Genomic DNA, 12,439 nt, shown 5'->3' with positions numbered 1-12,439 from the left:
TTGTGCAAGCTCGAGTTAATGGTTTCTGTGCCAATTGCAGTTCCCGAGCCCACCATCCGCGCTTGGAAGGAGACCCTGTCAGCCAGTTACAGCAGCTCTACCAGCGGCAACTGGAGCTGGGATGCCAGCGATCAATCAGTTCCCTCCACGCCATCGCCGCCCCTGTCCAATGATGCCAGCAAGAACTTCTTGCTCCCGTCACAGGTAGACGATGTCAGCGAGGACGTCACGGAGAGCACGCACTTCATGTTTGAGGACCCCATACCTCGCAAAAGAAAGGTAGAACCGGTCAACTGTTCCCTTTATGTTAAATTAAATTGCTGTTTTTTATTTTATTTGATTATGTCCACAAGAAGTGAATTAACAAATTCATTTCCAGCCATCTTCATAATCAATTTATTGTTTGATGCGTTTAGAGTAAGAACAAGACTTTATTCATTGTCATTGATAACAACGTTGTAAATATAGTTGACGATAAGATTAGACATCGCTCTCCAGAATGAACATGCAAGACTTAGCGGTGGAGTGCGTCGTTTGAGGTGCGCTCAAAAGTTAAAAATGTTCTTTAGTAAGTGTTAACCATGCCCAATCGAGTTCAAAGAGCCCTTATGCTTTTTTTTCCATTGCGTCTATATGCTTTTATTTTACTTTAAACAAGGCTGTTCCAGCACCCCCATGACCTTACTGAGGATAAGCGGTGCAGATAATTGGTGGGTGGATGGATATATATATATATATATATACAGTGCATCCGCAAAGTATTCACAGCGCTTCACTTTTTCCACATTTTGTTATGTCAACAGCCTCATTCCAAATTGTATTAATTTAATCTCTTATCTCAAAATTCTACACAAAATACTCCATTATGACAATGTGAAAAAGTTTTTTTTTTTTACTTTTTTTGAATTTATTAAAAATAGAAAACTAAGAAATCACATTTACATAAGTATTCACAGCCTTTGCTTAATACTTTGTTGATCAACCTTTGGCAGCAAATACAGCCTCAAGTCTTTTTGAATAAGATCCCACAAGTTTAGCACACCTATCTTTAGGCAGTTTTGCCCATTCTTCTTTGCAATAAGTCTCAAGCTCAATCAGGTTGGATGGGAGACGTTTGTGCACAGCCATTCTCAGATCTCTCCAGAGATGTTAGATCAGATTCAAGTCTGGACTCTGGCTGGGCCACTCCAGGACATTCACGGAGTGGTTCTGAAGCCAATCTTTTGAGATCTTGGCTGTGTGCTTTGGGTCGTTGTCCTGCTGAAAAATGAACCTTCGCCCCGGCCTGAGGTCAAGAGCGCTCTGGAGCAGGTTTTCATCCAGGATATCTTTATATATTGCTGCATTCATTTTTCCTTCTATCCTGACTACTCTGCCAGTTCCTGCTGCTGAAAAACATCCCCACAGCATGATGCTGCCACCACCATGCTTCACTGTAGGGATGGTATTGGCCTGGTGATGAGCGGTGCCTGGTTTCCTCCAAACATGGCGCCTGGCATTCACACCAAAGAGTTCAATCTTTGTCTCATCAGACCAGAGAATTTTGTTTTTCATGGTCTGAGGGTCATTCAGGTGCTTTTTGGCAAATTCCAGACGGGCTTCCATGTTCCTTTTACTAAGGAGTGGCTTTCGTCTGGCCACTCTACCATACAGGCCTGATTGGTGGATTGCTGCAGAGATGGTTGTCCTTCTGGAAGGCTCTCCTCTCTCCACAGAGGAACGCCGGAGCTCTGACAGAGTGACCATCGGGTTCTTGGTCACCTCCCTGACTAAGGCCCTTCTTCCCCGATCGCTCAGTTTAGAAGGCCGACCAGCTCTAGGAAGAGCCCTGGTGGTTCCAAATGTCTTCCATTTACGAATAATGGAGGCCACTGTGCTCATTGGGACCTTCAAAGAAGCAGAAATTTTTCTGTATCCTTACCCAGATTTGTGCCTCAAGACAATCCTGTCTCGCAGGTCTACAGACCGTTCTTTTGACTTCATGCTTGGTGTTTGTGCTCTGACATGCACACTCAACTGTGGGACCTTATATAGACAGGTGTGTGCCTTTCCAAATCATGTCCAATCAAATGAATTTACTGCAGGTGGACTCCAATTAAGCTGTAGAAAGATCTCAAGGATGATCAGTGGAAAAAAGATGCACCTGAGCTCAATTTGGAGCTTCATGGCAAAGGCTGTGAATACTTATGTAAATGTGATTTCTTAGTTTTCTATTTTTAATAAATTCAAAAAAAGTAAAAAAAAAAAACTTTTTCACATTGTCATAATACAATTTGGAATGAGGCTGTAACATAACAAAATGTGGGAAAAGTGAAGCGCTGTGAATACTTTCCGGATGCACTGTATATATATATATATATATATATATATATATATATATATACTTCCTCAAAGCTTGTTGTGTAATGCGAACATTTACCACTGCCTCAGCAAGCTGAAAGACGCCAGACAAACATGGAGGACTAATAGGTATGGATTCCACTGTGTAAAAGAAATCCAATTTTGTTTTACTTTAAAAAAGAAATTGATTGGCATGAGAATGTATGTATGTACGCCCATTTGCCTTACAAAAAACGGTAGATATGAAAAATTTTTCGGGATGTCGAAAAATATCCGGACATTGCTGTAAGTTAGATTTTGTATTGGTTGCACCCTACAGGACATTACCGTGGTGCTTCTTTCCGCCGCTACTGGTGTGCGGTGGCGCTTTGAGAGGTCACCCAGCATCTTTCCCATCTTTTCCCAAAGAAAAAATCAGTTTCTTCTTCCGAATTTGTGTGTAAACATACTGTACTGAATCTCCAGCGCGCTAAGAACATTTTTTATTGTTTAATATCTTGTGCATCCATTTATTATGGTTCGTGTAAAGTGTAAAGAAGAAGCGAGCCGTTTCTTTTGAAATAAAAGTGGAATAAAAAAGCTTGACGCGGTTGAGAAAATGGTTGGATCGCTTTTTTTCCATCCACTCTTGAAGCCCATTTTCCAAAAGTAAGTTAAGCTTAACTTTATTCATCTTTATAGAGCATTTGATTATATAAAATGTTTATTTTTTCGTACAAAGCAATACAGGCTACTTATACACACCTTAATCATACTAGATAAACCTTAAACATATGATATATAGCATTAAAGCATCTTACAAACAAATTCAACTTACGAACGATTGTCCGGATCTCGTTCGTAAGTAGGGCAGGGTCTGTATTCAAATCAATGTTTTTTTTTTACTGAATGAACGTTTTTTGTACCACTAGGAGTTACTAAATATGACACATTGTCCCTTTAGGAATGGTCAGCAAGCGCTTGTGGGTGCATTGCAAATAATTATGAATTATTGACATTTCGGGGGATTATTATTGAATGACATTGTATGTGCTAAGTTAATAAATAAATTTGCCATCTGTTTGATACTCATTTTGTTCTAAAATAAGGGTGTTGAAACAAAACATTTTAATTGTGTGGCATTTTGTTTTGCCACACCAAAAAAACATCAATCATTAATTGACCAAAAGAAACAATAAACTAATTGCACGAAAAACAGCTGAAGAATACAATAATACAATACATAAACATGTGCCCTCAGTGAGTAGTCCGAAGCCGGAGCTTTTAGGTGCCTCCCACATTTGCTTTTTGCTTTTCCTTGCAGGGAAGTCACATTCAACATCTAAACGAGAAAACATAACCTTGAATTCATCCATAAATAACCCCAACAAGTATTGTTATTCCTCTTTAACTTCTGTAAATTGATGAAGTTTTGACTTTGACAGGCTACTGCCACCCCCGCTTTTTCAAGCAGTGAGCATTTTGTGGGCAAACACCGATATCGAGTTTGAGCAGATGCAGCATGAAGCTGAAGGGATGTATATCAACAATGGTATTCTGGCAGAAGAGCACAGAGTCACTAAAGTAATGCGGTGAAATGAAATTCGATATTTCCTCAGGCAACGCGCGCGGGGGTGTATGCATAGACTGCACAATCTGTGTGAGCTGACTTTTGGGGCCCGTTAAAGGGGGGGGGGGGGCATCAATAAAGAGCACTGTGACGTGAAAACTACTGGAAATGCATTATCAGATTGTGTGCAATTTGGCTACGACAAGTATTACTACATAAATTCTGGAAGAGCAACTCTTTCTTCGATTCCTTTCTTGGCAAAGCATTAAGGAGATTGTAAACATGGCTGCGGTCACCCCTAGAATCACTGTGTTGATGCAAGAACACCCCAGCCTGATTGAGCTGATTCGTGTTTGTTGGATTTAAGAGCTTAACTGCCAAGTGTTTATGAGTATCATTTAAGGAGCTCCAGTGCGTAAAGAGTCATGCAGGGGTTAACTCTCTGCTCTCATACAGGCCGCGCCTACTTTCACCCCCACCCCCTAGCTCCTCACCAGAGCTTGTTGAGAGTTGCAAAGAGTTTAGCTACACTCCCATCATCTTTCATTAGTGCCGTGGCAGGTCCGTACCTGCTTGTGGGACGGCTGCCAGCCCCCCAAACGCCACAAATCGAGAAATTAAATATATGGAGGGGGAAAAAAACAAGCACTCACATAGCTTCTTCACATTCCCGAAATAATTGAAATAAAACTGAAACTTTCTTTGCGTAGGATTAGTGTTAAGATACACCTCTTACGTTTACATCTGAAGACTGATCTTTTGTTGTTTGTTTATTTTTTCTAGTGATTACATCATAAACAATAAAATGTTGCTATTGCTTAAAAAAACACATCTAAAGCTGAGTCATGCAACTGCAAACTACAGTATTTCTTCTTGTATTAAGAATGTATGATTTTTTTTAACCTAAAAAAAGATCTCAGAGTTTGAGTGCACATTATACACGAGGTTTTACTGTATTTCTGCAATGATTGATCGGTTCAAAATGATCGCTGGGTGACCACAAATTGCAAGACATTGAATGCAACAGGAATCAAACCTGGATCGGTGCGTAGAGATAGCCTAATCCTAAACACTGACCACCAGTGATACAAAAGGCATTTGAAAAGTCGTTTATTTTTATCTGATTATCACACTACATTTTATTCATGGTACCAGAGACTAATTTTAGAGAAAACTGAAAGTCTTCCTGAATGAAATAAGCGCAAAAAATTACAATGAGAAAACAACAACTCTATGGTGTATCTGATGGTAATTCAGACTTTGAATTACATTAAAAGTAGAGTGTGTAATATTCAGTGGCTCTTGGTGGTACAAAAAACCTTTCATTTCATAAAATAAACACACCGATTTGCATACTAGACGAAAATTGCCTGACCTATCCTATCAATCTTAATTTCTATAAAAAATCATTGGTTGAGAAATTTGTATTTCTTTTACATTGTGGAACCCCTACCTAAGGTTGCTGCCATGTTTGCATGGCAACATGCTGCCACGCTGTGATCTGTGGCACTGGTTTCTGTTCACATTAGACAATACAGTAGCATCTAGAGGTCAAATATTACATGCCGGGCTTTAAGTAAATACATTGTAAAATTAAGGTTGGTATTGTGTTTATAGTTTACCTTGTCAATAAACTATTTTACACACATATTCAACAACGTTTCTCAATGCTCGGTTTGAGCTGAGAAAAACAGGCGCAAGCTTAATCAAAAAAATATGGGTGCTGTCACGATTGCCCATTGCCCTCTCCTGGACCAGCTCGTTTAGCTCCAGCTGCTGCTCGTTGCCTGATTGGCTCCCCTTCTATTTATTTAAACTCAGTGCTCCCATTCACTCCTTGTCAGTCCGTCAACGAACCTCTGCTCTTGCAAGACGTGTATTTTGACTCTGTCCGGTATCGTGCTTGTGTATCCAGTATTCGGTATCAATTCCGTCTGTCCCGTCCTATCCGGTATCTTGCTCGTGTTTCCAGTATCCGGTATCGATCCCGTCTGTCCTGCCTTGTCCGGTATCTCGCTCATGTATCCAATATCCGTTATTGATCCCGTCTGTCCTGTCCGATATCTTGCTCCAGTATCCGGTATCGATCACGTCTGTCCCGTCCTGTCCGGTATCTTGCTCCAGTATCCGGTATTGATCCCGTCTGTCCGGTCCTGTCCTGTATCTTGCTCGTGCATCCAGTATCATGTATTGATCCCCTCTGTCCTGTCCTGTCTGGTATCTTCTCGTGTATCCTGTATCTGGTATCGATCCCGTCTGTCCTTTTCGGTTTCGATCTCGTCTGCCTCTGGCTTCCTGTTTTCCCGCGCCTGACATGTCTGTCTCGATCGTTGAATCACTGGCGTTCTTGTTCACGTGCATGACTGCCCCATTTCCGTAAAATAAAGCTTTTGTAAAAATGTTACGCGTCTGGGTCCACCGTGTGTTCGGGTTCTGACAGGTGCACGTTATCACGGTCCCCCCAAGTTTTTAAAAACTTGATAAAGTCTTAAATTTAATACCGCAAATGCAGGCCCTTTCTGCCTTATCTGAGTTATAGAGCTAATAACTGTAGAACAAGTAAACCAACAAAAGTATGAAACGTGGCGCAAAATAGTTTTTCATTTTCTCCTACCTTATCAATCTCTGACCGACAAATGCAACGTGTCGGTCGAAAATCCAGATTTTGGAGTTCTCGAAAATGCAGCAATACATGGGACATTTACGTACAGTCAACTTCTAACCCGCTCTCGTCGTCTGAGTAATTATGGGATGGAAAAGTGTAGTTTTAACCTGATGTGGTTGAGTGATTTCCAGTATAACTGGTGTCTGGCTGTACCAGGGGATGAGTGGGAGGTGTCGCCTGTCCCTTTTTCAAAAACTGATATTCCAAGAAGTGATTTTTTTTCCCGGCAATTTTCAATCACATAAAAGTGGACAGCAGATTTTTTTTGATCTTGTCATGCAGTGCATACGAATGGTTTCAGCAGTTGGCTGCTCTAATGTTCATAGAGCTCAAGACTCCTGTAGGGAGCTTTAAATACTCCTCCGAATCTTTTGTGCTGAGGCCGCTAGTTGAAAGGTGCCTCTAGGAATCTGGCATGGAGCGTTACGGATCGCATCCTCCCTTCGACACCTCACAGCGGCTGACAGCAGACGTTTTTCGATGACGTAAAAAAGAGCGTGTTATTTTCACAAAACGCATCGGCCCCTCTGACTTTGGTGTTGTTGTTTTTCTTAGAATTCTATGAAGGTGATGTTCAAGTGCTTGTGGAAGAACTGTGAAAAAGTCCTCAGCACATCCTCAGGAATTCAGCGGCACATCCGCACCGTCCACTTGGGGTGAGTTGCACTGATACACCTTCGCCTGTTGACACACTGGTATAGAGATGATGAAAATGAAAAAAAAAATGGCTACAATCAGAGGGCAGGACTGATGGAGTATTGAAAATCGACACATATTGTGAACTTACCAGTTATAGTCCAATCGGATCAGATGAATAAAGCAGGAATTTCTTATGGCTCTGTCAGTAACCTTGAATTTTCAACGGCCCAAATTTTACTTGTTATGAAAACCCACATGACATGAACCCTGAATGAAAGAAGCCAATATTATTGAGGCACCACCAGCTGGCAAATATTTGTATTTAAGGAAAAGTGGGCTTAACTTACTTTAAAGGGGGAATAAAAGCAATTTTCTATCATTGTGTCAAACTGAAATATGTTGATATAATTTGAGTGAAGTATGATCAAGTGTAAAAATCTATGAAGCAAAAACTTCCTTAAAGAAGAATTCCTATTGTATGAAACGACAATAAATCAAGCTCAGCTCAGGGGCCCTGGAAAAGCAACGGTCCACAGTCCTGGACTTTGACATATGTGCTCTAAACTTAGACCTCAAACAATAAGACTGATCAGAGAAAAAGCCAAAAGTCCACTATCACTGCATGAACTGCAGTGAGCTACAGCTAACGTAGGAAAACCCTCTACACTGTGCAAAGCTGGCTTTTATGCAAAGCAGTTTATGAAAGATATCCATAAAGATATAAATCTCCTACGTGGGGAAGAGGGTGCTGTGGTCTTATGAAGCCAAAATTTGTTGAACCTTTTTTGCCAAAATACAAAACAATATTTTTGTATAAAAGCCACAAAACTCATCGCCCTGAAAACACCATCCTCACAGTCAATCATAGTTGTGGAAGCCTCATGGTTTAAAACTTTCTTTTTGTCAGCTGGGACAGGAAAGATAGTTAGAAATGGTGGAAGAAACCAAACACCGGACTTTTCAGGAAAAACAAACTGGTTAATAAAACCTGACACTGGGACAGATATTTATCTTTAAGCAAGATTCTAAAACGTAAAGCAAAAAGTATAATAAAATAGTTCACGAACAAACATATCCATATGTTATAATGACCAAGTTAAAGTCCAGACCTTAATCCAATCGAGAGTCTGCGGGCACTGGTAAACATCGCTGTTCACAAACGTTCTCCATCCACCCGCACTTTTCTTAAGATGTTTAGCAAGGGAGATCTCAATTTGAAAATCTCATAGATGCATTTGTGTTTGCAGTCACTTTCTACGGATTTTTATTTGGAATTATGTCTGTAGCTAGTCTTTTTTTCTTTGTCTTCTGCCGCTGTCTTAATTTCCCGGCAGTTGTTTAGTATCAATTATCACTGATAGAGACCTAAAGAATAGAGCTTCAATCGTGTCAAGCGTTGTTCAAACAAATTCATACAGGCGGCTTGTATCGCCTCCCTCTTGACCTTTCCTGCAATTTGCCTTCTACTGCCACCTGCTGGCGAATAATGCTGTTATATACAATCATTGAACTGGTATTTACTGTCAGCACATAAACCTCTGTATTAAAATACAGCTCATTTTGAAATACTTGGCAAACATTGCAAGGGCACATTTGCAACATGTTTATTTTATGAATTTTGCTTCCTTTACTAAAAAACAGTTTTCAAGTCCGAGCCCAAGCCACTCAGGTGGGGTAGATAGTATCAATCGGTCTTTTCAGTATGTTTGTTTTTTTTTTACGTTTTGCAAAAATAGACTGTGACTGACGGAACAATAGAAACATTGGCTTTGAAAGTCCTTAAAAAGTGCTTGAATTTGCCCGCGTAAAAGGTGTACGTTATACAAGGTGCACTGGGTTCCGAAGTGCACTTTTTCCGGCAAATTTCTGGTCAAATTGAGGTTTACAGTTCGAAAAATAGGGGACCTGACTTATTTTTAATACATTATGCCAATTTGCAGGCGAAACAGCGACTCGGACTACAGCGATGGAGAGGAAGACTTTTACTACTCAGAGATCGAGGTGAACATGGACAGCCTGACGGAGGGCCTGTCCAGTCTCACGCCCACCTCTCCTACCACCGCCGGGCCACCGCCCATCTTCCCTCCGCCGCCGCCTCTTCCTCCGCCGACCGACTTTCCCCATTCGGAGAACATTGCCGTGAACGGAGCTCACAGCCACGCACCGTCGTTGCTCAGCCAATCGGCTCCCTCCACGCTCTGCCACATCCGCACTGACCACGCATACCAGGTTGGTCACACCACAAGACGCGTCGTGATAGTTCATAGCAACAACGCTGCATGCGTGGGGGCAGAATCGGCCTCAAGTCATTTACAGCTCGGCAGCGTGGGCGACTTTAAGTGAAGAAAGTTTTTTATTAATATCAACCACAGTTTGCAAAAAGAAGAATGTCAGAGTTATTTTCTTTCTCTATACCAGTGTTTCTCAACTGGTGTGTCCGGGACCCAAAAGTGGGACGCGGACCTGTTTTCACGGGCGTCTGCCCTGGCAAAATAATGTTGAGAAGAAGAAAAACATGAAGGGACAATTAAACAGAAGATGTTGATAATGCACTCCTCGATCGCTTCTTCCTGTTTAGTCAATTGGTTCCAAGACTTTGGTGCCAATCGTGTTTAAGCGGGACCACATTATGGCTGCAACAATGAATCGATAAAATTTTCAAAGCATTGGCAACGAAATTGATCATTAATCCTTCATATAACGTGATTTATAGGGCACTCGGCACATTCATTCAAAGCAAATAAGCCACACATTTGCAGTGAATTTGCTGTGCACCATGCACTTTGGTCTGTCAGAGGCTGTTCTGAAACCGTAGTGTGATGCACAATGATCAGTGGGTCTCAACTGTTCTTACCAGAGGACCCATCATCCTACCCTAATTACAAGCTGCAATACAAATCGAGAAAAAAATACACCTCTCAAATTTATTGAATGAAAGGATTTGCATTTTAAAGCAGTGACAGTAAAATACTGTATACGGTGTTCTAGGGCTGCATTGACAGTTTGTTAAGAATCAATCTTTAAAAGTGTTTCTTTGTAGATTTGTTGTGTTGCACAATTTGTGAGCCACTAAGCACATGAAATCAATGCAAAAAAGTTCATTTTATTTTGTTGTAAAGTTTTGGGGTTTTAGTACCACTTTGGTCGGACAGACTGCGATCTAAGACTGTTTTCACAAATGTATCTTACATTTTTTCAATGAACATTCCATCATTCCCAACAAAATTGGCAGGAACAGTCAAACCATTTTCAAGGGGAGAGAAATTGCTGCAACCAGTTCAGGGTGTCCCCTGCCCACCGCCAGAAAATAGCTGGGATGGGCTCCAGGACGCCCCGTGACCCTAGTGAGGATGAGCGGTGCATAAAATGGATGGATGGAGAGTAGGAAGGAGCATACTACATACCATTTGCACAATGGGATTGTTTATTCTATTCAAAGATTCAACGAAGAAATAAAAAAATGTTGACATCAAGTGGAAATGTGATTTTAATTTTTTATTTTTTTCTTCGTGGATACAAAATTTACTAAACATAAAAACAAATTTATTGCTCCTCAGTTTTTGTTTTGAATGATACATTTAAATGTAATATGATCTTTGAATAAGGTGGTAGGGAAAGAGTATCTTACATATTTGCAGGTGTATACTATACATTTGTATGTATTTTTTGTTTATTGTTAAGTTATTGGACAAACACGTGGATATTTTATTGTTTTGCAAATTGTAAACCGCTTTGGGAGATCTTCAGTAACTTGAAAAGGGATATATAAATGCAGACCATTTACCATATTTGGAGGTGTATGGCATGCATTTGCATGCAGCATTGTGGAATAGTTTTTTGTGTTTTTTTAATGGTTTTTGTGTTATAGAATATTTGGTAGTTTTGTGCACTATTTTTCATCTGTCCTAAGTTGGTTGGTTGGTGAAGAAATATAAAAAAGGTGTTTTTAAAAAATCGAAATCATCGATTATTAAAATAATCGTTAATTGCAGCCCGAGACCACATCTCATTTTATTGTCATTTCCTGTGAGTTCCAAGAAAGTTGTTGAAAGAGGAAAGGAGAAGTGAAAAACAGTGACAAAAACGTTTGAATTGGAGAAAGAAATGATTGCGGAATAGGAAAATATTTTACATGTGTCTGCCATTGAATTACTGCTTGAAGGTACAGTGGATGGTTTGAAACAGCCATGTCCAAAGTCGGGACCGGGGGACAGTTACGACTGGTGATCACATTTTTACCTGCCCACTGCCTCGTATCATGACTTTCTGTGATAATTTCAGCCCACCTCATTTCCGACATGGCAAATGTAAATAAAAAAAAAGGAAAGTTGACCGGTCCAGACTGGACCAGTCCAGCACAACTGCTCCATACCATATTGATAATCATTGATAATGTGCCTCAAATTTGTGTTTTTTTAAGCCCAATTGTTATGTTTACTATTTTCTGTCTTACTGCCTGACCTAAAGGCTTGTGCAGAGAGCATCTTTAAAGGAAAACAGCGTCGAGTATCAAACATGCCTGATTTTTTTAACGCTCAGTCGCCAAATTCCTCAAGGATGCATGGCAGTGAGGCAAATGGCGAGCTGCTCTTTTCCACCACGAACGCGCTTCAATTCTGATACACCACGCTGACGTCTGAACACGATTAATAAGGTTTTTCTAGACAAGAAATGATTCCATGTTTTTTTGCCATTATTACTCATATTATACATAACAGGAACAAAATAAAAGGTTTGACAGTACTCTATTCAATATTTACTATTTATTCAGCCACCAATCAAGTCATCAATGTAAACATCCAAATTCGTTAAGTCGCTAATATTTCCTTTAATCCTCGAACAAAGGTAACAGACAAATATGAATTGGTCCGTTACAGTGGCAACCACCAATGACAAAAACGCAGTAAGAGGAAGTCTCATGTCTGTATTGTAATCTGGCACTATGCTCCACAATGATGCCCTGGCGCTGACGTCTAGAAATATAGGTATCACCTTGAATGCTACGCAACCTTTGTTTGCGATTTCTTTCAACGCAGGAGTAAATATCTGCTCGTCTCGGTAATCGCCATCATAAATGGTCAGATGATCTGCAAACAGGTGAAGTAAACATCTCTGAGCAGAGATGAAAACAGCGTCTGATGCGCGGGGGCGGCACGGCCCATTTGGCGTTCAGCAGTCAAAGGCGTCAACGCCAAATACCCCACGTCGTTGGGGTCCATAACTGATCTAAAGAAACGTTGTACTTG

At 40.6% G+C, this 12,439-nt stretch overlaps 1 protein-coding gene across 1 annotated transcript in view; it reads left to right on the top strand.

The window, feature by feature from the left end:
- The window catches only part of slc2a4rg (SLC2A4 regulator), a 55,274-nt gene that overhangs the window by 35,120 nt on the left and 7,715 nt on the right, over positions 1-12,439 (top strand). Inside the window, exons 4-6 of the mRNA XM_088332757.1 lie at positions 41-279; positions 7,110-7,210; positions 9,134-9,422. Of these exons, the coding sequence (XP_088188883.1) occupies positions 41-279; positions 7,110-7,210; positions 9,134-9,422 (629 nt within the window). The remainder of the gene's footprint in view (positions 1-40; positions 280-7,109; positions 7,211-9,133; positions 9,423-12,439) is intronic.

Source organism: Urocampus carinirostris, chromosome 3 (assembly GCF_059441175.1).
Source record: "Urocampus carinirostris isolate Australia breed hairy pipefish chromosome 3, RoL_Ucar_1.0, whole genome shotgun sequence".
Taxonomy (NCBI): domain Eukaryota; kingdom Metazoa; phylum Chordata; class Actinopteri; order Syngnathiformes; family Syngnathidae; genus Urocampus; species Urocampus carinirostris.
The sequence above is the reverse complement of the archived record's forward strand: the minus strand, read 5'-3'. Positions and strand labels throughout refer to the sequence as shown.